The sequence below is a fragment of the Phaseolus vulgaris genome, chromosome 2, assembly GCF_051622355.1.
Source record: "Phaseolus vulgaris cultivar YP4 chromosome 2, ASM5162235v1, whole genome shotgun sequence".
Taxonomy (NCBI): Eukaryota; Viridiplantae; Streptophyta; class Magnoliopsida; order Fabales; family Fabaceae; genus Phaseolus; species Phaseolus vulgaris.
Genome location: NC_143499.1, coordinates 40530566 through 40557438, shown reverse-complemented (window position 1 = coordinate 40557438; position 26873 = coordinate 40530566). Strand labels below are relative to the sequence as shown.

Below are 26873 nucleotides of genomic sequence, written 5' to 3'. Positions count from 1 at the left end.
TTCCAAGTCATATGGAGGATTATTTTTTTGTAAACGGGTTGGAATACCCCTGAAGTATTCTTTTTAATTTAATTTATTCATTGCTGATAAAAAAAAATAAGGATTAGAATTATGCAAAACTGAAATGGGAAGTACATTGATAATATGAGTTGAGGTAAGAAAAGCTTAAGCCAGAAACGTCTAGGCAACGAAGCAGTGGCCAAGAGAGTTAATCTCATGTAAACTATGTACATGTGCTTACGCTCAACAACACCATTTTGCTCATGAGTATGAGGACAAATGAGCCTGTGTTGTATACCATGTTGGTCAAGAACCTATTTAAGAAAAAGAAATTCACGGGCATTGTTGGTTTGTAAAGACACAACTTAGAACTTGTTTGATTTTCAACCAAAGATTTAAATTTTTGAAAAGCAGCAGGAACCTGTGACTTAGTATGAAGAAAATATATCCATGTATACTTACTATAAGCAATCAACAAAAGAAATGTAATAACAAGCACCAATGGTGGAAGCTGGTACAGGAGATTGTCCCCACACATCAACAAACACAAGTTCTAAAGGTTTAATGTAAACAGTAGCAGAAGAATGAAAAGGCAATTGCAAACGTTTACCAAGAAGACAACTAAAACAAAAACTAATATTATTGGAACAATGGATATCATTATTGTGAAAAATATTTTTGAGAGTATCCATATTACAATGACACGGTCTTTGATGCCAAACATTATCAGTCAATGTATTACGAGTAAAAGAAATATGGTGAACCGAAGATGAAGGAAGATGATTGTGTAACATTGGGAAACTGTATAAACCATCTTTAAGAGTTCCCTGAAGAAGAATCTTTTTTGTAACCTGATCAACAACATAACAATGATTAGTAATGAAAGTAAACAGAACAATGATTAGTAATGAAAGTAAACAGAACATTGTTATCATGAGCAAAAGAAGATACACTTAATAATTCTTTGTAAATAAAGGAACATGTAAAAGATTTTTCAAAACCACATTTTTATGAGTTGAAGGAGAAGAAAAATATGTGGAACCAATATTGGCAGTGGACAAACCTGATCCTTTACCCATTTTGACAGTTTTCGTGCCATGATAAGGTTGTTTGGAAGAATACACAATAGGGTCCTTTGTTACGTGATGAGTTGCACCGCTATCAGGGTACCAGAGAGGATCGTCCACAGTGGATGGAATGCCCAACAAAGATGCCTCAGTCAATGCATAATCAGAATCTGAAAAATGAGAGACATTGGCATGGAGGAGGTTGTGGTTGATAATCATACCAATGCCAGCAACGAAGGGCAGTATGACCGGGTTTGCCACACACTTGACAGAATATCTTAGAGGTATTCCAAGCACCACGATTGGAAGAGCGAGCCATACGAGCACCACGACTAAAATTATTGCTTCTGCCCGAGCCACGGATACCACGAGAACCAAGAAAATTGTTCTTGTATTTGTCTTGAGACGGATTTGTAGGATGCCAAGATGTGTATGTAGCAGTGGCAGGTAGGGTTAACGGATCGACTTGATTGTGACGCTCAAGACGCTCTTCTTGAACTAGAAGAAGAGTTTTGATCTCAACAACAATATATAGATCACATCTTGACAAAACAGAGGCAACAAAGGGGTAATAATTGGACAAAAGCCATCTTACCATCCAAGATGACTTTGATATGATCTTCCACTAATATGGGTGCACCAATTGACGCAAGAGCATCCACGATTGTTTTAATTCTGAGAACATACGTTGAGACAAATTAATCTTTCTTGGGTTGTTTAAGATTGAGATTGAGTTTCTTGATTTGAGATCGAGTATGAGACGAGAAATACGTGTGCAGCGTGGTCCAAATCTGGGCAACAGAATGAAGGCCAACCATTTGCATTAACAATGGTGTTGTCATTGACGCCAAAAGCCAAGCCACCAACAAATTGTCATGTTGTTTGTAGAGAAGATAAACGGGAGTTTTCGTGATAGTGCCATCCTTGGAGGTTGAAGACGATTTAGGGATGCAAGAACCATCAAGAAAGTGCGAGAGCATGAGACCATCAAGCGTGGCCAATACCTGTTGTTTCCATAGAAGAAATTTTTCTTCATCAAGCTTGAGAAGAATCGGTGTACGAAAATGATGTAAAGAAACAAAGGAGGAAGAGGTGGACGCAGGGGTTGCAGAAGCCATGGGCACTCAAACGAGAGAAAATAAGTGAAAAAAGGTTGATGGCTCTAGATACCATATTAGACATAAGAGAGAGTCAAAGAGAGATAAAAGAGAGAAAAGTATAGAATGAGAAAAGTATAATATTAGATGTGTGAGGCAGCCTTTATATACAAAGTTAAAGAGAAGATATGACAATATGGTTAACAGAGACTGAGGCAAAGGCATTCCCTTAATGAGTATCGTGAAGAATTTGATTCAATTATTACAAGATTGAATCTTTCTCATACTTATCTTTGAAGTTTTTTTCTTGGTGGCCTCAAGAAAGGTGTTCAGATGATAGTTAGAATGTTTCAGCATCCAACTGTGAGTCGGGCTTTTGTATGAGGCTGTTAATCATGACTTTAATTCTAATAAGAATCAAAAAGGAGTATTGGGTCCTGCATCGACGTCTCCAATGGGGTCTCAACCAAATTCACATACCAAGCCCAAATTCCAAAGAAACCTTACACCTGCATACATGTTAGAGAGGAGAGCGAAAGGACTATTTATTTTTGTGATGAGCCTTATTCCATGGAACATAGTTTGGTTCATAAGAAATTGCAGATTCATGTGATAGAGATGGACGATGATAAGTGCCAATGTGTAATTTTTATGATTGAGAAAATTGAACACTCTGAAACTTAATTGTTGCTTAATGTAAGAAAATTACCCTAATCTGAGAATTATTGAATCTGATTATACATTTTGAACCAAGAAACAAATGAAAAAATTTAATCTTAATTTTTGTGTAAATTGTAGATGAACATGAAGCATTGAAAGAAAGAAAACAAAAACTTCATTGGATCACAAGAGGATTTAGCTCAAGCTAAATTTGTCCAGAGTTGATTAAAGGTGCAGTACTGATCTAACCCTGGCTAGAATTGCTAGCTCAAGCTAAAACTCTCCAAAGTTTATTAAAGGTGCAGTACTGATCTAGCCCAGGCTAGAATCGCTAGCTCAAGCTAAAAATGCACCGAAAGATCTAGCTTAAGCTAAATTGGCTAGCTTGAGTTAAAGTTGATTATATAAATTTTGAAACACAACTCAAAAGGAAGCGGTGAGAGAAAGATTGAATTTTTATATAGAGAGATTAGTGAGAGAAGAAGGAGAAGCCTTTGTTCTTAGGAGAAGAACCTGCTCAGATCAGCCCTTCTTATGCAATACAAATCAAGAATGAAGATTAGAGGAGCTATCATGAGTGGCTAAGTTCTTTCTAACTTGGGATTGAATGTAATTTACCTTGATCAAATGTATTCTTGGTGATATATATATATATATATATATATATATATATACATATATATATAAAATTCTCTTTTCTACTTGTTCTTGGTATTTTTGTTTTATGCTTATTGCTTGATTCTGTTTGATCAATAGAGTTTTGATTTTGATCCTTAAATTTAACTGGAAAGTACCTTTAAGGATCTGAAATAGACGAAAATACTTGATAACTTGTAATGCTAGGAATAGATTCCAGGTTATTGATTGCATTATAATTTTGTTCCTAAAGCTGGATGATTTGTTAAATATCTAAGGAATCAGTGTTTGAGAAATTATCTTATGAATTTCATCTGTAAGGAATCAAGGTGAATGACTTTAAATTAAGCATCAAGAATAAGTAGTTTTGAGTATTATGTATTATATTATTCCAAAATACAGATGATTGAGATAGACGCAATTCAATCTCAAGTATCTTTCTCTATATTTGATAAGTTGGTTTTGTTTTTGGTTGAATCAAACCCTAAACCTTTGAGTTACTTCTTGTGAAATATTTAATTTGGTTATGAACAAGTTCTCAACATTATTTTCTATACTTAATGAGTTTTATAACAAAACATCTTAATTAGGATTGTTCCCTGTGGGTTCGACATTCGTACTTTAAAGAGTACTATATTACAGTTGATTCGGTACACTTGTCGAGAAATATCAACAGACGACGATGATGTTACCATCGAGGACACTACCAGTGAGGAGGGGGAGCAGACACAATCGGTTGAACCACAAATCTCTTTTAATGCATTAACAAGGGTAGTAGGATTTCGAACCATGTGGATTACGGGATATTACCAAAAAAAATCAATTCACATTTTGATTGACAGTGGCACTACCCACAATTTCTTAGATGTTTAAGTTGCTAAAACCTATGGGAGTACAATTGAACAAATGCAACCTTTCAATGTTGTTGTTGCGGATGGATCTAAAATATCAATTTCTTCTATGGTCAAGAATTTTAAGTGGATTATTCATCATACAACTTTTACAGCAGATATGTTGTTACTTCCCTCGGGGTGTTGCGATTTGGTCTTGGGCATAGAATGACTGATACAGCTAGGAGATATCATCTGAAACTTTGATAAACTTACTATGAAGTTTAAAGTCCAAGAAAGGAGACATGTGTTAAGAGGAGCGACAACAAATAAGGTAAAAATTGTTAAGAAGCAACAGTTTTGTAAAATATTAACGGATGGAGTGCACCTATCGTTGATGCAAGTAGGGGATGAAACAAGAACTTTATTACAGTCTTTAACCACCCGTGCCCACGCCCATGTGGACCAATCAAGATTACCTCTTAAAGTAGAAGGGTTACTGGAAGAGTTTCAGGATGTGTTTCAAGAACCCACTCAATTACCTCCATTCAGGTCAGGACATGATCACCAAATACCCTTGAGTCAAGGTGTAGACCCGATAAATATGAGACCATATATGTATGCCAAAAATTAAAAAGACATTATTGACAAACATATACAAGAATATCTGAAGTCTAAAATCATTCAGAACAACAATAACCTCTCTGGTAGTTCTTGTGGGAAAGAAAGATGGACCATGGCAGTTATGCGTGGACTACAGGGAGTTAAACAAGGGCACAGTGAAAAACAAGTTTCATATTCCCTTAGTTGATGACATGTTAGATGAGCTTAATGGCTCCACAATCTTTTCGAAATTTGACTTGAGAGCAGAGTACAATCAAGTCAGAATGGACCCTACAGATATATGAAAAATGACATTTAGAACACATTCAAGGCATCATGAATACTTGGTGATGCCCTTCAGCCTCACTAATGCACCTACTACTTTTCAGGGCCTCATGAACACAAAATTTCAACAGTTTTTGAGGAAATTTTTATTGGTTTTCTTCGATAATATCCTCATTTACAATAGGAATTTGATAGAACATCTACAACAACTGTGACAATTTTGTATTGTTATTTTTCACGTTGAACATTGAGATGTTATTTAATATTAAGGTTTTCATGGTACTTATTTAGATAATGATATTGTTTTGAATGCAATTTTTTTAACATTTAATTTATATTATGCATAAATCAAATTTAGACTCCATTACCTTTATTAGAGAATCGAGAGCATTACTTTTATATATATATATATATATATATATATATATATAATTTAAAAAATTATAAATAATATTAAAATTATCTAAATACATTAATTTAACTAACATAATTAAAATAAATTTATAAATTGAAAAATAATATAATTATATTTAAATTTTATATTTTATTTATTTATTTGAATTCTATTATTTTATTTTTTTTATTTATAATTAAAATTTTAAATTATTTTAATTAACTAAAGTGTGCACAAAATTAATTATTATTTATTTACTTTTTTTATATATGTAATGGTAAATGTGTAATCATACTATTTTCACAATTCAAAATAATTCAAAATATTCTTACAACCATCATCACTCACATATTTCAATAAATTTTTTTCACACATTCAGTCTAACATATCCTATCCAAACTTCTTCAACTTTCTTCATACTTTTTTCACAAATCTTCGTACTTTCACTTTCCCTCACCTTCAACTTTTCACTTCTCAATCATTTATAAAATCTATATATGAAATCTGTTTGACGGACAAAACACAATTCCTGCAGAGTCTGTGGAGTTAATGAATCTGTTATTTAAGTCCGCACCTTTTTGTTTTACATTTATAAAAAAGAGAAGCATTGCATTGCAGTATCAAAGAAGTAAGAAAATTGAGAGAAAGATTATCTGGAGAAAAGCAATGATTCGGAGCCTATATGGAGAGATGATGCGTTAAGAAAAGGTTCTCAAGGAAATTCACTCTCTTTATGTAATGTTTCATGGATCTATTAGAGCAATGTTGGAGAAAGAACCCGGTTGAGGACTAGCAATGTTGGAGATGATGCATATTACTTTATTTTTATCAGTTGAATATAACATTTTATTATTAAAAGGGGTTGTAAAGAGAAATAAGAGAAAAAGGTGACTGTCAAACAATTATTATTGAAACAGAGAACCCTGACTCTGTTAAAAAGAGTTGACATTAATTCAGTTTATTCAGTTGATACAGTTGCAGCATTGTCCGCATAACCATTAGGCTGTAACACTATTTGGCACCCCTCGTCCTGTTGCCCCACATTCTGAGCTTGGTACAAGCAGTTCATATGCACATCTGTTTCTAAGTTCTGGATCAGCGTTTCTTCTCTTGATCTCAATCTCAATACTTTTCATCTCAATTGAAAACTCATTGAATGCATCAATGATCTCAGGTTCTCCTAACCAAGAGGACAAATCGTTTCTCTCTCCTATATATTCTTCGTCTGGTGAGTGTGCAGAACCAATGTTGATCACAGCCATGAACTTTGATGCCTGAAATAAACTTGGCACTGATGATATGAAGTATCTCTCAGGATCCCTGACAAAATCTGAGTACTCGGGATCCTCCTCCTTGGGAATTAGTTTTCGCATTATTGGTGGACGGATTGGAACATATCCACCATATGGATATTGACCGAAGTTCAAGACAGCATGTTGTGCTGTTACAAGCCAAATAACAGTCGTGAGTACGGAGGTGAGATCCTCAGGGTTGGCAAGATTTGGCCACCAACTAGCATTTTTATGATCAGGGTGTCCAAGATTGATGAATTCTGCGTACCAAGATTGGAGTTCAATGTCAGAAGAAACGGCATTGGAATTTTTATAGTAATAGTTCACGTAAGTCTGGACCAACTTCTTTATGCTGGACCATATCAGAAGTCCATCAGCTGCATATGGGTAGTCTTCAATTAGTAGTCTAATGCCGTGAGGTTGGGTTGCATCTGGAACTGCTAAACCTCTATTCAAGGAAAAAGAATCTATTAGATATCTTCATCATCATCATCATCAATGTCTAGGTACCCAGCAGAGGATAATGTTAAATAAAGAGCTGCGTATCATCCGAATTGAAGAATAATGTTATTACCTTCTTATGAGATCGTCAGGAAAACCTTCCATGTCAAACCGCCACCAATCTTCATATGCAGCAGAGGACATTTGCATACAGTATCTCCCCGGAGTGTGGTCTGTTTCAATGGTACCTTCAGCATTGATGAGTGTCTGACGTGCTATCGCATTTGTTTTGAGTGTGTACCGCATATGTGGATGCAAAAGCTTGAATATAGGATGCATCACACTCAATTGCCGATGAGCAGCAATTATTAGTGGTTCCATGCAAGCATGTATACGTAGCCTGTTCAATTATTAGAGGTCAATGTCATCAATGTTCAATGTTCATTACAATGTTCATCAATGTAATCAACACGAAAGATATCTGATACATCATGATACGCAAGTCTGTTTTCTTTTGTGACTGTGTTAATACTTTTTGGTTCGGTCTAGTATGAGCCAAATAATCCCCACCAAATTGCACTGGGGTGGGAGGAATAAGATTGTAATGGCATCACATTTTTCTAAAACAGATTACATGTAAGTATTTTTCAGAAGTTCTTTAGAAGGAAATAAAATGGTTAAAATTTAGGTATAGTTCTTTAGGTGTCTTCGATATTATTCTACTATCAAAGTTGAAATTTCACTTGTGTATTCAAAGTCAAGTTAAAATGTGGACATTTATTGTGAAACTGCAATTTTAATTAGAAAAAAAGGCACTCAAAACACTCAAGAAACTGTCCAATAAAATTCCATACCAGTGGTGCACGAGTGTATGAACGCCGGCATCATTGGAGCAAACATGTGCTTTGCCAAGTTGCCATAGCCAGTTAGTGGTGGCATCTGTTGGAGGGGTAAGAACTTTCTTGGATGAAGTATTTGGATTCCCCGTTGGAAGAGCAAGCTGGATGACAATAGGCTTCAGAGTTCCCATTTTGGTGAGGAACAAAATTGTGGTAGTTGCATAAGCCTTTCTATCTTCAAGACCATTAATCCGATCCAGGAATGGAAGGTAAAAATCGTGATAGTCCAATGTGAACAACTTATTCTCTTCCAATGCCTAAATTTTAAAAGCAGAGTAGAACATTAAACATTTTATGATCTGTCATTTCCACACAGCTTAGCCTCTGGAAAGAGGACCAATTTTTTGTACCTGTTGAATAGACATCCCTTCAATCTGCCCTATAATGTGTTCTTCTTTCAATGCTGACTCCACTGAACCATATTTAGAGGGATCCAATTTGCTCACGGGTGGGAAAACCTATAGGAAAATTGATAAAATGAAATATCATAAAGCTGGTTTAGAACCATTGTTCAGTGTTCCTATTTCCCTCTCTTCTGAAGGTGTATTATTGTTTGAATTTTATTCAAGACCTAAAACCATGATAAAGGACATGTAATAAGAGTTACAAAAAAAAATGATTTCCAATGAATTCTGGTCAATAATAAAGAGTATGCATTAACATTCCTCTTTTCGTGATTACCTTTAGCCTTTCGATACTTAGAGGGAACTCAGCAAGCACTTGGCGTCCAAATTCATCATCTTGCAAGAAATGTGATCTTTTCCCTGAAAACCATTCCACTTCATTTGAATAACTTATGTGCTAAAATGAAACCATGTAGACTCACAAATACAAACTTGGCCAGTGAGAGTGTTTAAGTTGACTCACTTGAAAATACTTTTGGAGGGTCGAATTTAAAAAAATCTTGTGCAGCACCTCCCAAATTGAAGAGAATAGATTGGCCTGACTCTTTAATAAAGTAATCAATGTTGAAAAGTGCTTGACTGTCCATGATTTTATCTGTTAACGCAGGCACAATATTCTGAAGCACTGCCATAAACTTTCCTTTATCCATAGCTTCTTGCTTTATGTCGTTCAATTCTTCATCTCTAGGAACGTATATTAGCTCTGATTCACTCGGTCGTGATTCCACTTTGGCATCTGTCCATGTTTGCATGTAAAAAGCAAAACAATCGCAAAGAAAAAAAAAGTTACTTTGACAATTCAGTTGTAATCTTATACATGATTATCAACATATCACACTCAAAGAAAAAAGATGCATGCATAAAATGGTGTGTATTTAAAGTAAATATGTAATGAGTGAAAGTGACCATTGGTGGTGGTGAGTGGGCGTCCAGTGCGGCAGCGTGTGGGATATGGGTTGAGTGTTGGTCTGTGAGAGTTGGAATCTCCCAAATCATTGTACAAATCATAGTCATAGATTCTGTCACATGGCATCCTACGTCCCTTCCCATCACCCCTTAGCTCCATCAACTCCTTTTCTCTCATCTCTTTCACCCCAATTGGTGTTTCACTTGGTAGATACGCCTGTTCATTTTTACATACACCTTATGTGCATTTTCATTAATAATAACAAATACAGGCTACAATTATAAAGGGAAAAACATTAATGTACGTCATTTTTCTTAATCTTTATTTTTATTGAAACGTTTATAAATATATTATATGATAGTTAAGTTGGAGTGACACTTTATTTGGTAAACACCAAAATCTGATACTCAACCCACTTGAAATAAGTTTGATTAATTTGGGTTGAGTTTAACTCAACACTAAAAATATCTAAGTCAAAGTGTTTTGGATTTAGGGGCAGTTATATATGTGAGCATCTCAATCAATTCAGACATTTTAGTTGCTAAAACGTTTTATACTAAAAAAGGAGGGTAAAATAAAGATGAGTTTGTTTGTTTTTATTTTTTCAGACAAAAATGTATTTTTCATAAAATAAATAAATTATTTTTTGATGTATTAGCCTAATCTACATAATTTAAAAATAAAAATTTTTCTAATATTTTTAATCAGAAAATATTATTTACTTCTTAATAAAGTGATTATTTTTTAATTGCTTAATTCCAAAAATTTAACTAAAGTGGCACTCACACAATTCATCTCTCTACAATGATTTCATACTTCTCTAAAAAATATATTTTTGCTCTTCTAATTTAATTTTTTTTATCCTTTAATTAATTATATTTTACATTTAACACGATTTTAAACCCACAAAAAAAAATGATGATTGAAGGTGAAATGTTTTAATTTAGGGGAATAAGACTCAATTTTGGGAGGATTATAATCGATTTTTAAAGTTTTTAGAGAAATAATATTATAATTTATTTTAAAATAAATAACACAAGCAATATCAATATAAAAAATAATCCAGATAGTTGTTATTCAATAGTAGATAGTTATGTATGGTCAAATTATTTATTTTATAATAATAATTTTAAAAGTCTTATAAATATTATTTAAATGGCTTGCAAATAAATATTTTTTTTATACTGAAAATATATATCCATTAAACACATCAAAAGAAGAGACACGGAGAAAGAAAGTGTATGATAAAATAAGTCATATAATAAAAAATATTTTATCAATAGAATAACTCTTTTATTTCATTGTTTTAAAAAAATGAACCTTTGCTTTATTTTGACAATTCAGATCACATGTCAAACTTTCATTGAGAGCATTTTTAGTCGTTTATAACTTTTACATTTTTTTATCCAAACCATGCAACATGTTAATGATATAATTTTGAAATATTCATAAAAAATGTTGCAATATCTTAATTCATTATTGAGTGCACATGAATCTCGTTTTCTTACAAAGTATTCTATAGTCTTTCTTTCAAATCAGGATTATTTTATTTTAATCAAGAAAGTGGTTCTTATCCATATGACAACATGATGCAAATAATATACTTTGTTTGATAAGTTGACTATATTAATAGTTTAAAACTACTTTAATTAACTTAATCAAGTTGCATTAAATCATAATCATAAACATGGTGGGCCCGTTGAGTAGAAGGTGACTCTTACATTAATGCAATTTCAAACTTACTTGAATTGAATCAGTTCACAACTAAATATATCCTTCCATTTGTGGCTATAAATATATAAATAACTATAATTTTAAAATCTTATGTAGTATTTTTACAATAAAAAAGTAATTATGCAAAATAAATAATTTTATATGATTTAAGTAATTTTATTTTTTTTCAATTCCATAGTTTGTAAAAAATATGAATTAAAATCTAAATTTTAGAAAATTATATATGATTTTAACAAAAAAATAATAATAGAAAATGATAATTTAACCACTCTTGTAATTATATATAATTAGTTTAAATATATATATATATATATATATATAATAAAAGGTAAATTTGTAATTAAATTATATAAAAAATATTAAAATAATAATATGAAGAGTTTTGTAATATGTAATTATATAAAAGATTGAGGTTATGAATTTATCATTATAAAAATAATTTTTGAACATAATTCATATCATATAATATTATTATTTAGCGTCCAATCTTATGTGTATTAAATACTAAAAAAATAATATTTGTAATTTAAACTAATTGTTAGAGAAAGAAAATGGTTATTACCTTGTCGAGAAAGAAAATTCTCTTGTGATTTGGTTGAAGCCAAGATTTGGAAGCAAAATGAAGATTTTGTGCAATGGTTATGTTTTCCAAGAACAACTCATTGTCATAACCATTAACAACTGTAACAGCTCCAGGAGTTCCAAAATCAGAATCCACAATGAACTCCACTTCGTACCTCTCATCTCCAAATTTTTGCTCTTTACTCAATTTTAAAACCGTTTCCTTGCTCAACTTTGCCTCCATTCTCCCTTTCATTCAATTTACACCACAATAATTAACAATTAATATATATGTATTAGTCTTTAAATAAACTTTTTAACTCATTTTAGATTTTTTTAAAAATATTTTTAATCTTTATTTATGATACAGTAATGACATTGGTATTGTAATAACACCATTGATAGAGAGGCTTATATTTTGTTATAGGTTAACCATTTTAATTTCTTAAAAGTATTTCATAAGCAAAGTCAAACATAAAAGTAGAAACAAAGTATAAATAATTTTTTAAGAACCAAATACACAGAATCGATAAATATTTCATTCGAGAAAAAATATATTTAAAGAGAAAAAGCCTATTTAAATAAGAAAAAAATATTATGACTAAGAGTGGTAAAAGAATTAATAAGTGAGACAAACAAAAAAATGAAAAAGATGAAGTGATCGAAGAAGTTAGAAAAAAAGTGGAAGATAAAAATGATGAAGAGTTGAAGGTGGGCATGTACCAGGAAGAAGCTTTGTGCTAACAAGTTGAAGAACAAGAGTTTTGGTGTCGTTTTGAGGGTAGAAAATGGTGAGAAGGTTATTCACCATTTCATTTCCTCCCAATACCTTATTACTTCTGACAGACACCAGAGCAGAGAGCTTGACGGTGGTGGAGTTCTGAGCGTCGGTGGTAGCTACCATTTTTGCAGAACTTTGCTTCCCCTTCTTCCTCATTCCAAGTTTCACTACTGATCCAAATCTTTGTTCCTCAACGGAATGCCTGAAACTACCAACTTGGCGATTCAAATTAAGTTTCTTCTGCATTATGATGGCATTGCCACCAATATTGGTCACCATCACCGTCTTCATGCAAGCCATTTTCCCCTCTCCTTCCTCACCCTACAACAACCATCTCCTTATATAACAAAACAAGATCACCCTGTTCCACTCAATTCACCACTATCACAACTATAATAATATAATATAACCAAACACGTTCTCTGTATGTGTTTGAAAATGTTGTTTCTACAAGAAAAATGATTGATTGAATATCCTACATTCTACAAAATATTAATATTTTAATTATTTTTTATATTTTTAATTTTAAAAATTATTTTAATATTTTACATTTTATCTATATTTTCATTAAAAACATCTTTTTATTTTTTAATTTATTTTATTATAAATAATAATATTTTATTATGGGTGTAAATTGGGCCAGTATCAAAATATCATATTTTTTATAATTGTGAATCAATATAATATTATTTAATTATAAAATTATTTCTTATTATATTTTTTATCTATATCCATTTACAATTTTCTTACTCTTTATTATATTACTTTTGTTAAAACTCTTACATCACAATTGAGAGTCAAAGAGTGTATATAATATATTTATTGCTTACATTTTTTATGTAAAGTAAGTTTGGTTCATGTCCATGATACATGTGACAGATTTCATCCAAACAACCAGTACGTAGTGCTAAGTTTGGTATCCTTCGTTTCTTTTGGAAAAGTTTTTTTTTTTACACATTTAACCGTTAAAAAATACATCTAACAACTGTTTATAATAATATAATAATATTTTTAATTAAAAAACAAATAAAATATTAATTTATTGATATGTCTCACAGTATTAATATATCACTACCCTTCGGTTTTTTTTGTACACTTTTTTTCTTATTTCGTTTCAAACATGACAACTTCTCACAGTGAAAACTCTTTCAGAATTTGGTTGAATTATGGAGAAACTTTGTTTTATATATTTTGTGCAGTGGTGGAGAGGAGTGGAAGGAGAAAATTCCGTGTTTTGTTTTTTGAATTTTAGCATCTGAAACTTTACCGACATTATTCAAATGATTGGAAAGAGACTTCGTCTTGTTTTTTTTATAGGGTGTGTGGAGAAGAAAAAAGGAAAATAAAATAAATTTAAAAAGCTTTTTATAGGTAATGGTAGAATCAAAAACATTATCAACATGAAAATATATTTGATCACTTTTTTTATTTTTAACATTGTAAATATGAATATGACACGTGAAAATATTAGACAAATTAAATGTGTCACAAAACACTATTAGACAAATTGAATGTGTCAGAAAACACATGCACAAAACATTAATTAATGTGATAAGTAATCTTGACCTTATGTAGATATTAATGATAAAGATTAAATTTCTTGCATCACATTTTGTGTGTATCATTTGGAAGTATAATTTAAATAAAAAGGTAACAAAATATATTTTTATTTAATAAGAATATAATAATATTTTATTGTTTCTTTAAACAAACGTTGTGTAATTTTTTTATTTCAAAAAATTCACTCAAAAATATTTTAGTATCATATAATGAATACATGATTATAGAAAATTTAATTTTGGAAGTATTCTGTAAGAAATACTGTTCTTAATGAAATAATATAATCTGTAAGTTTTATTTTGTTTTTTATTTTATAAATTTATTTTATTAAAATAAAGTTACTCAGTCAAATAAAAAAAACATACACTAAATTGATTATATTAAAAAGCCTCCCACTAACTCTCTTAATTAAAAGGAAAAATAAAATAAAACTTGAATTTTCAACTAAGTTTTTGTTGTTGTTTATCTACTGTACTTTTAAAATATATTAAATTTAATATTTTAAGATATATTATAAAATAAATTAATATATCAAAATCAGTTTAATTTGAAGACAAATTAAAAAAATAACACACAAAATCTATGAGAAAATTTGAATTCATGTTACCAATAACCAAAAGCGATCTAAAAGCACATGAATAAACATATTTTTAATAGTAGAGTGATTGATCATTCGAAAATGTTCACTTTGGTTCAACTAAATTTGTTTTTGGGTAACATTTAAATATGTTTTCTGCTCGCTTTTCTTATTTTAAGTAATGCATTGATCCTCTGACCTGTATGTTTTCAATTAAGTGACTTAGATTCTCTTGGCCTCTCATTCTTGTAGAAGGGTTTGAGGTGTTTGATGGTTTCTGTAAGGTTTCTTCTTTGGTTGGGTTGTTTGTTTTTTCGTAGTAATGTAGGATTTTGGTAATCTGGAAGGATTCAGTGGGTCTAGTTGTGTTATATTTTGTATAATGATTGAATCATTCCTGAAGTAGTTCATATTTATTCAGTTTTTATTTGTTGATAAAAAAATAACCAAAATGATAAAAAGATTACTGTGAAACAAAATACTTAGGATGAGTTTGTAAAATATTTTATCTAGATTATAAATGAAATTTTGATCAATTATTTTATATGTATTTGGTGAAATAGTTTTTTTTTTAGTATATTTGAATAAGTTACTCGTACTAGTGTTTGATGGCGTTTACATTTTATTATTTTACTTTTTAAAATAATAATATAAAACATTAATGTCCAATTTTGTTTATAGTTATCCTGTATGGATTATTGTATAGTTTTTTTTTTTTTTTGTACTGATTTCATGTTACCCTTGTTTATTATTGTTTAAATTATTTTTTCTTTTGTTGGAAGATGATGAATAATTCAAATTATAATGAAGAATAAACTTTTACACAAATGTTATTTTAAGTTTAATTTATATAAAAAAAATATATTATAGAAATTTAAATTTATTGAAAATATATAATTACCTTGTATTAAGATTTGATTAAATAATTATGTTACTATATGTCATTTTACAACTTTCATCTTATTTAGTTTCATTAAACACTTTAAGTCTTGTTATTTTTTATAAAAACTTTCATGTTAGGCATCACTATGCAACTTGACATATCAGTTAAGCTGACACCTTAAGTAACAACAATCATCTGTCATCACTTGAAAAAATATTATTAAAAAAATACAAAAATATGGGGAGACTATAACAAAATCCATATGTTAACAAAAACGGTACATAGATAGACTATACCTATTCATAAATAATTATAAGAACAAACTAGATGGAAACCTATTATACCAATAAAATGATTCTTTATGAGTAAATCTTAAATTAGTCAACTTATCCACACACGTATTCCTTGTGCGATAAATATAAGAAACCCTAAATTTGATTTTTTTTCACAGTAATTAAAACAAGTATTCCATCGATTACGAAACATCCATGAAACATTAGTCCTAACATTAAACACAACACAAACAAGGCAAAATCACATTCAAGTCAGACATTAGTAAGCTCTATCTTTTGAGTTTCATCCATAACATGTATAACTTCATAAAACTCAACCACCATAACAGTCTAAATTTAAAAAAATACAGAGAAAACACCAATAAAATCTTATTTGAAACTCCATTTTCAAATAATTTTACCAAATATAATCTATATGTTTATTATCTTAATTAAATTATCAAAAACTAATACCATTCCATTATGTGTCTTAGAAAAATAAAGTATATTTGAATACAATTTGTTTTCAAAGTTATTATTTAAAATACATGACTTTTAGAAAAAAAAATATTTTCTAATCTATATAGCTTCCACAATTTTTTTAAGAAATTGTTTTTGCCTTTTCTAATATTATACGAAATGGCATTCACACTCCATTAAATTTGAAAATAAATATTGACACCCCCCCTTACACTTTTAATTAAAAAATATTGACATAGCCCTTAGCTTCGAAATAAAAAATATTTTTCTTGTAGTTTAATAAAATATCATATTAACTACAATTTAAATAAAACTTATGAAAAAAAAATACAAACAGAAAAGAAGTGTTATAAACAATTTTTTTAAAATGTATTACTTTTTATATATAAATAAAAAAATAGAAAAAAAAAAATCACCTAAAATTGATCGTGTCCAAAGGCAGAACTGTTGCATTTTGTTTTGGGCAGTGATGAGGTGATGATGGTACTGGATACGAGGTCAGGGATTCCCTACCTACCTAGTTTATTCTTTATATCAATGTGGAAGTATATTATTTTTATTATTATACATTATCATACTTATAATTAAATATTAGAAACAAATTGTAGCATATGAGACTGGGAGTCAAGTTCATTGATTAATCAAAGAAGCTTTATTATTATATTAAACAAAGTTATTTTTTCATATTACATTTTTATTATATTTATTATTATTATTAATATTATTTATAATATAATTATTATTAATATTATTTATATTACTAATATTATTAATATCATTTATATTATTTGTATCATTAATATTATTATTATTATTAAAAATCATTTATATTATTAAAATTATTATTATTACTAAACTTATTATTATTATTATTAAAAATATTGTTAATATTTTTAATATTATTAATATTATTAATTATTGTTAATATTATTAAATACGATAAATATTATTAATATTATAGATATTAATAATAATATTATTATTAATAGTATTAATATTAATATTATAATTAATATCAATATTATTATTATTACAATTTTTAAAAATATTCTATATATAATACTTTATATACGGGTACAATTTGTATGTAATTATTCCTCCTTCATACAATTCATGTAACACTTAATTTTATTTTTAGTTTTTTAATGGGTTCAACACATATGACCAAATTAGAAAAAAAAAGTGTTATAATTCTAATATGATTTAGATAGAGACAATAATCTGAAATATTATTATTGATACTAATATTTTTATTTTTATTTCATTTTTTTATTTTTTTTATAATTTAAATATTATAATTTTCTTTAATTAAATTAAAAAATAATTAAACTCAAATTACTTTTCTAATTTTAATTCCCATTAAGAATTATATGAATCCAAATTTGTATGTAAAAATCCGTATGTAATACTCACTTTACATATGCATCTGAATCCGTATGTAACACTTACTTTAATAGGAATCTAGATCCGTATGTTAAAATCCATATGTAATGCTCACTTTACATACGGATCTAGATCTGTATGTAAAAATCGGTATGTAACACTTACTTTACATACGGATCTAATGCTCAGTTTACATACGGATCTGGATCCATGTGTAAAAAACCGTATGTGATGCTCACTTTACATACGAATCTAGATTCGTATGTAAAAATTCGTATGTAATGCTCACTTTACATACATATTTGGATCCGTATGTAAAAATTAATATGCAATGCTCACCTTACATACGGATCTGGATCATATGTAAAAATCTGTATGTAACGCTCACTTTACATACGAATCGAAATTCTTATGTAAAATTCGTATTTAATGCTCACTTTACATACGGATCTGAATCCGTATGTAAATAGCAAATTTCTTGTAGTGTGGGCGGGCATGTGCAGGGTGGGTTAGCTCGCATTGCCATCCCTAGAGAAATTGTTCTTCAGTACTTTTCTTTCATCGATGTTAAAATATCAAAATTGTATTTTAAGCTTGTGATTACTACCATTGAAAGCGATTCTTGTAAGAACCTTAAGTTAGAGAACTATTGGTAAAAGGCGGTGTGATCATTTAAAAAAAGGCCTTGTTGTGTGAAACACGAGTGTGGAGTGTAAGAACGTGAGAAAGTGGTGTGAGGCCTAAACTTATTGTTATTTTTAATTTGTTTACTTGAGCATGGCAGGGGAAACGCCACATAGTGGACTTTCACAAGTACAAATGCAAGCTTTAACACAACATTTGGAGAGACTAATGAAACAAAAAAGTGATGGACTCTATGCGAGGTTGGATCAAATGGAGCAGGCACAACAAGAAAATCAAAAAAATAGAAAGGGAGATAGGAGGAGGAGAAGAGAGAATGGGGGAGAACAAAGACAACTAAGATTTGATGGGATAAGATTAAATATTCCCACATTCAAAGGGAAGAGTGATTTTGAAGCTTACTTGGAGTGATAGATTAAAGTAGAACATGTGTTTGCTTGCAAAAAGTAGAATGATGGGTAAAATATGAAGTTGGCAGCAACTGAATTTTCAAATTATGCCTCAACTTAGTGGAATAAATACCAAAGGGATAAAATTAACTATGAGGAACCCATGGTGGACTATTGGACTAAAATGAAAAGGATTATGAGAAAGGGATATATTCCAGCAAGCTATGATAGAGATTTGTAACTCAAACTTCAAAGAATGACTTAAGGAAATAAAAGTGTTGAAGAGTACTTTAAAGACATGAGATGACCATGATTATTGCTAGAATGAATGAAGAAAATGAAGCAACCATGACTAGGTTTTTGAATGGATTGAACCATGATATTAGGGATGTTGTGGAGCTGGAAGAGTATGTTGACATGGAGGATTTGTTGCACAAGACTTTGGTTGCTGACCATTCTAACCATATTAATTTTCTTCCTAATGTTGATTCTCTTTTGCAAGAGTTCAAGAATGTGTTTTCAAATGAAATTCCTATAGGACTCCCACCTCTAAGGGGAATTGAACACCACATTGACCTTCTTCCAAGAGCATCTTTGCCTAATAGGCCGGCTTATAGAAGCAACCCTCAAGAGACAAAGGAGATCCAAACTCAAGTTGAAGAATTGATGAACAAAGGATAGGTACAAGAGAGCATGAGCCAATGTGTTGTTTCAGTCATTTTGGTGCCTAAAAATGATGGTTCTTGGAGGATGTGCACAAATTGTAGAGTACTAAATAACAATACCATCAAGTATAGACACTTTATTCCCAAGTTAGATCATTTATTGGATGAATTGTATGTGCTTTGTCTAGAAAACATGTGTTTACTGTTACTCTTGAAACAAAATTGTTTGGTGTTGAATTTTAAAAAGTTTCTCCATTTCAAAAAATTCGTAAAAAAATTACACTAGGTTAGAAGAAAAACCGTTAATTATATATTCCAATTTTTGGATTTTTGTGAAACTAGTTTTTTACATATACTAAACGTTTCTTTCACTAGTACAAAATATGAAAACAACGACCATTTATTTAGTGCGGCTTTGCGCTTAAACGCATTTGTAAAAAACGCGGTGGCATTTTAGTAATTAAATTGATTTACAAATGCGGTTCTAGGGTAAGACCGCATTTGTAAATCATTTTAATTGATTTACAAATGCGGTCTTACCCTAGAACCGCATTTGTAAATCAATTTTACCCTAAAAATTGAAGCGCGCCACTAGTTTTCACTTTCACTTTCGTCTTCTCCGCTCTTCGTTTCAACGTTCTCAGTTTCAGTTCTCTCTGCATTGTAAGTTTCAGTTCTCTCCGCTCTTCGTTTCACTCATTTGTTTTCGTTTTCGTTTTTGCATCATTCATTATTCACTTCCTTGGCATTGTCATTTTCGTTTCCTAACTCGTTTGTGGCATATAGGTTACTGTTCTATTGGTGTTCGCTGGTTTTTTCTGCTCCGCCACCGCCACAGCTTCCGCCACCGCCACAACTTCCGCCACCACCTTCGCCTTCGTCTTGTGCCTCTGCCACTCCGATCACCATCAACCTAAAGGTTGGTGTTGTATTTAATATTTATTTAATATTTTGAATTTATATTTAATATTTTGAATTTATATTTAATATTTTGAATTTATATTTAATATTTTGAATTTTTATTTTTCTTTATTATAATATATATTTAATTAATAACTAATACAACTTGGAATTTATAACTAATAACTAATAATTTATATATTTGTGTGTATTTTGAATTTTTGTATTATATAATTTCTATTTTCTTAAATTTATATTATATATTTAGTTAGTTGTTAATTACATTTTAATAAAAGTTTTATGTTATGTTAGTTATTGTTGTTGAAGATGGTTGCTGCCCCTTCAAAATTGTGTTTGATGTTGACTTATGTGTAGTGTTTGATGAAGACTTATATGTACATTTCATTTGTTTTTTGCTTTGCTTTAAGTATGTCTTAGGTAGTGCTTAGAGGTTGTCTAAGAGTGGGCTTTTTGCTGAGTAACTCACCTCATAACCACTGGCCATGTGATAAGAACAAGCATAAGCTTTCTTAAATTGTTTTCCACATGTTTTACACAAAAACACGTTTACTGCATAAAAATAAATCTGTTCTTTTCTAAATAAACAGATTCATTTTTTTCACTGATGCCTTGGCTAAGTCTTGTAAAAATTAGATTTTGTGCATCAGGTATTTTGACTAAGTCTTCTTCTTTTCAAAACGACTGAGTTTTAAATAGTTAAACTTTCTCTGTTTTCGTTTTGAAAAATAAATTTGTTCATCTGTAAATGAACAGATTCTTTTTTTCTCTGGTGCCATGTCAAGCTTAAACGTTTTTCAGTTTTATCTCAACACCAGAATGGTTGACTAAGTCTCCTCACTTAACAAATTCTCTAACTGCTTTTGAAAAATAAATCAGTTCATTTTATTTTCAATCTGTTCATTTTATAACAGCTTTAACTGTTTTTCAAAAATCTGTTATAAGCTGGCTTTCTATAAAATGCAAACTTGTTTCTGAGTTTAATACCAATTCATACATTTGCAAAAACAAGTTTTTGACAGCAGAGAGTTAAGTGTTTACAAAGGATTAGCATTTGTTCTTCAAAGATTTCAAAAATCAAAAAGTGCTTGTTCTTGGTTTGGTTCCAAAAGCTTGGTGTGAGGTGCAGCTACTGTTCTAGCAATCTTGCCTACTGGTTTAAGGCAGATCTTTGTATCCTCAATCAGGTGTAGTCGTTTCACTTCTCATTTCTTGTAATAGTTTGGTTGAACACTCTTCTTGATAGGTTTTCTTGGAGAGTGTGTGTGTGTGAGCTGAAATAGGTTTTTTCAGCAAGAGTACCTAAGTTCTTGTAGGTTTCAAGAACAGTGGGAATTGTACTTGGTTGTACTGTGTTTTAGTGATTTCCACCTGTTGTTGGTGAAGACTGGATGTAGCTCAGTTGAGTGAACCAGTATAACTGCCTGTGTTCATTCTCTCTCACTCTCTGCAATTTCGTTTCTGCATAATTGATAAAACAGCAAAGAAATAAATCTGTTCAATTGAAAATAAATCTGTTCTTTCTGGGCACTGTGCATACTGTTCTTGATTTCTGAAAAAGTTGTTTGAATCTGATAAGAACATATATAATCTGCTAAAAGCCATTGGAACAAATTGACTGTGATAGGTTGCTCAAGAAACTGTCAAAGCTATTAATTGAACCTTAAACAATTGCTTAAAGTTGAAGCTTGTTGTTCTGTGATTCATTGTTCTTAATTTCTGGAAAATTGCTTGACATCAAGAAGAACACTCATAGTCTGTTAAAAGCCACTGGAACAGGTTGTTTGCAAAGGTCACTCAATTAATTAGCATGCTATCAATTGAACCTTAATCACTTGCTTGAAATTGAAGCTTGCTGTTTTGTGTTTCACTGTTTTTCAATCTGATATCTGTGTGTGTGCATCTGGAAAATCTATCAGCATAGTCTTGTGATTAACCTTGCTGTATTAAAAGCTTTTCAAACAAAAACAGTGCTGAAATAAATCTGTTCATTTTCACATAAATCGATTTATTTTCTGTAAAACTGTGTTAAACACTGTTTCTGCGAGAAAGTTTTAAAAGGTCAATCACCCCCCCTCTTGAACTTTGGCACTATTAAACCCAACAATTGTTACTTTTAGAATAGAAATATCGTGTTTGGATTGAGTCCGGGGGTGTTCGACCCTCGGCAAATGTGTGAAATTGAATAGAATACTAATTATTAGAAAATCCTAACTATATTCCAGAATATATAATGGATCGAAGTTGGATTAATGTTGTTCGTATAAGTGATGAGTACGAAAGGGGAGTAGAGGAATTTATACAATTTGCGCAGTGTAACGCGATTATTAGTGGTCATGATGGAGCAAAGATCAGGTGTCCGTGCGTTAACTGTTTGAATGGAAGGATACTGGATGTGAATATCATGAGGGAACACCTGCTATGTGATGGGTTTCTTCGATCTTATACAACTTGGACATGGCATGGTGAATTATTAAATTTACCATGTGTTTTCGTAACTGAAGAATATGTGGGTTCTACCATGGATGAAGCAGTACACGATGATGGAGATGATGATCGATTGGAGGACATGATTCGTGATGTGGGAGCTGAGTGTTTTGCAAAAGCGCATGGATATGAAAGTATGTCAAAAGATGCAGAGACTCCTTTGTATCCTGGATCAACTAACTTCACACGGTTGTCGGCGGTGTTAAGATTGATGAATTTGAAGGCAATAAACGGATGGACTGATAAAAGCTTCACGGAATTGCTCCAGCTGTTGAAGGATATGCTTCCAGAGGGAAATAGTCTACCTAATCGTAATTACGAGGCCAAAAAGATTCTTTGTCCAATGGGTATGGAGTACAAAAAGATACATGCATGTCCTAATGATTGTATATTATACCGGAAAGATTTTGAATTGTTGAAAAGTTGTCCGAGGTGTGGGTTATCACGTTATAAGTTGAAACAAAAAGATGATGATTCTATTGATGACATGGAAAAGCATGGACCCCCAATGAAGGTTATGTGGTATCTTCCCATCATTCCAAGGATGAAGCATTTGTTTGCAAACCCAGACGATGCTAAGAATCTTAGATGGCATGCAGATGAGAGGAAATGCGATGGCATGTACCGACATCCAGCTGATTCTATTCAATGGAAGAAATTTGATGATGACTTTCCAGAATTTGGTAAAGAATCAAGAAATATCCGACTTGGTTTAGCTACAGACGGAATGAATCCGTTTGGTAATATGAGTACAAATCACAGTTCATGGCCTGTATTACTAGTTATTTACAACTTACCTCCTGGATTGTGCATGAAGCGAAAATACATGATGTTGTCTATGATGATATCCGGTCCGAAACAACCAGGGAATGATATTGATGTTTATCTAAGTCCCCTAATTGAAGATTTGAAGTTAATGTGGGACCAGGGTGTCGAAGTATTTGACGGATTTGCTAATGAAACTTTCAAGCTTCATGCCATGTTATTTTGCACCATCAATGACTTTCCGGCATATGGTAACTTATCAGGTTATAGTGTTAAGGGTTACAAAGCGTGTCCAATATGCGAAGAAGACACTGCTTCTCAACAATTGAAACATGGAAGGAAAACAGTATATCTTCGGCATCGGAGGTTTCTTAGAAGTCATCATCCTTACCGGAGGTTGAAAAAAGCCTTTAATGGACACCAAGAGGGTAGTGGTCCACCAATTCCATTAACCGGTGTTGAGGTTTACGAAAAGGTAAATAACATAGACCACACCTTCGGTAAGTCCAAAAAAAAGTCACCTGTGACAAATATTTGGAAGAAGAAATCAATCTTCTTTGATCTTCTGTACTGGTCGAGGTTAGAAGTCAGACATTGTATAGATGTAATGCATGTTGAGAAGAATGTGTGTGATAGCTTAATTGGTACACTTTTTAACATTAACGGGAAGACGAAGGATGGTCTAAATGCTCGTTTAGATTTGATTGAGATGAACATACGCGGCGAGTTGGCACCCATAGAAATGGGTAAGCGTACATATTTGCCCCCAGCCTGTTACACAATGTCAAAAGATGAAAAAATTAGTTTTTGTCAATGTCTAAAGGGTGTGAAAGTGCCACAAGGACATTCCTCAAATGTGAAGAGCCTAGTGTCAATGCAAGATTTGAAGTTAATTGGGTTGAAGTCTCATGATTGTCACATCTTGATGCAACAGTTGTTGCCGGTAGCTATCCGTGGGATCTTACCAAAAAATGTTAGACATACCATAACCCGTTTGTGCTCATTCTTCTCTTCCATCTGTTGTAAAGTCATTGATCCCTCAAAACTAGATGAACTTCAAAATGAAATTGTTGTTATCTTGTGTGAATTGGAGATGTTTTTTCCTCCGTCTTTTTTTGACATCATGGTTCATCTAGTGGTGCATCTGGTAAGAGAGGTTAGATTGTGTGGACCAGTGTACTTAAGATGGATGTATCCTGGTGAGCGGTATATGAAAATTTTGAAAGGTTATGTGAAAAATCATTATCGTCCAGAGGCTTCAATGATTGAAAGGTACATAGCTGAAGAAAGTATTGAATTTTGTTCAGAGTACATGACAAAAGCAAATCCAATAGGTGTTCCAGCTAATTCATGGCACCACAGGCGTTCTACAACTAAATGTTTACGTGGTGTGAATATTGTAAGCAAATCTCGATCAGAAGTCTTGCAAGCACATTTGTACATATTGAATAACACAGATGAAGTTGTACCTTACATAGAAGCTCATAAAGCCATTGTGAAGGCAAATAACCCAAGACAAGCAGAGAAATGGGTCTTGATGGAACATAATAGAACTTTCATGCCTTTGTTTAAAGATGAGGTGTTCAAGGATTCAACGGCATCAGAGACCTTGACTTGGTTGGCTGCTGGATTGAAGTTTGATGTCATCTCATGTACAGCGTACGAAGTGAATAATTGTATATTTTACACGAAGTCCATGGATGAAAAGAGTACAGTTCAAAATTCTGGTGTTACTCTTGAAGCCGAGTCAATGCAGTTTTCGACTTCGAAAGATACAAATCCAGTACTTGGATCAATGGCATACTATGGGTTTATAGAAGAGATATGGGAGATTGACTACACTAAGTTTTCCGTTCCAGTTTTCAAGTGTAAATGGGTTGACAATAAAAGTGGGGTTAAAATTGATGAATCAGGATTCACACTAGTGGACTTTCGAAAGATAGGGTATCGAGATGAGCCATTTATAATGGTTCAACAAGCATCTCAGGTTTTCTATGTGAAAGATCCTACGTCAGAACATTGGTATGTCGTTTTACACGGGAAAAAACAAAGGGAAGCCATAGATGATATTGAAAATGGCGAAACTCGTTCATTCACACCAATGATAACTAATAAAGATGACGATGTACTTGATGATGTACATGCAACCCGTAAAGACCACAGTGAAGGAATTTACATATAAACATTCAACCCACATGCAACATGTAAATAAACATTTAGAATTTTTTGTATTATTTTTATATGATTTTAATTCGATGCACATTAACTAATGTTTGTTACCTAATTTTTTTAACAGAGACATGGATGACGACCAAACTCCAGACAGACCTCGATCTGGACGAGGCAGTAGAGGACCTACTAGATTGAAGCGTCTTGCATTGAGACGTGCTGCTGGTGAGAAGACACATGTTGACATTGACGTCAACATTGGAGTGGCTTTTGGTCCTAAGGCAAATGAGTTTATGAGCTATCTTGGAGTTGTTTCTCGTGAGAGGCTTTCCATTTTGATTAATTCATGGGATGAGGTTTCAGAGGTTGATCGGAACATGCTATGGGAGGATGTTCTGGTAAGCTTTACATTATTATTGTTATCATATAATGCTTTTTAATATTGATTAATTAATTTTAATTTGATGATGTTATTTTCCAGACAAACTTTGACATTCCTGATGTGGAACCGCTTCGATCAAAGATATTATCCAATATCGCACTTAAATTTCGTACCTTTAAGTCAAGACTGACTTCGAGATACATTTTTGGCGACCTTAAAGACGAAAATCCATGTTTAAAGTACCAACATATTGATGAAGAGACATGGCGTCTTTTTAGAGAAAGCCGTGAAAATGAGGCTTGGATGGTAAGTGAAGTAACTTTTTTGTTTATATAACATTAATAAGTTTATCATATTTACTTCAGTTTGTTTATTTCAATTATGACAGGATCGTCGGAAGAAAGCTCAAGAGATAGCTTTGAAGAATCTTACCCCGCACGTTATGTCTCGTTCGGGGTATAGAAAACTTGAGCAAACACTGATGGTGGAAAAGGAGAAATCTCAACAGGGGACGTTGTCTGAGAATGTGGAAACAGGGGTCACTTCTCCTCCATCACCACCTTTTCGCCATGTAAAATGGAAGAGGGTCTGAATTAAAAAGTCGGGTGCACCATGTTCTGAGCAATCCGGGGTTATAATCGAAAAAATTGTAAGTTATTTTTGTTATTTTCAATTTTTTTTAAAGCATTAATTATATTAATGATTGAAAA

At 31.6% G+C, this 26873-nt stretch overlaps 1 protein-coding gene and 1 pseudogene across 1 annotated transcript; one reads left to right on the top strand and one right to left on the bottom strand.

The window, feature by feature from the left end:
- The first annotated feature begins 2618 nt into the window (after window positions 1–2618).
- LOC150029168 (uncharacterized) lies at window positions 2619–5101 on the top strand (annotated as a pseudogene).
- Window positions 5102–6464: 1363 nt separating this feature from the next.
- Window positions 6465–13055, bottom strand: LOC137812044 (lipoxygenase 3, chloroplastic). The gene is made up of 9 exons (XM_068613922.2): window positions 12534–13055; window positions 11812–12059; window positions 9515–9731; window positions 9072–9344; window positions 8886–8968; window positions 8555–8662; window positions 8160–8461; window positions 7439–7705; window positions 6465–7312 (listed from the first exon to the last, which is right to left on the bottom strand). Exons 1-9 carry the CDS (start codon window positions 12889–12891, stop codon window positions 6571–6573), a joined length of 2598 nt encoding a protein of 865 aa, XP_068470023.1. The 5' UTR covers window positions 12892–13055; the 3' UTR covers window positions 6465–6570.
- Between the last annotated feature and the right edge of the window lie 13818 nt (window positions 13056–26873).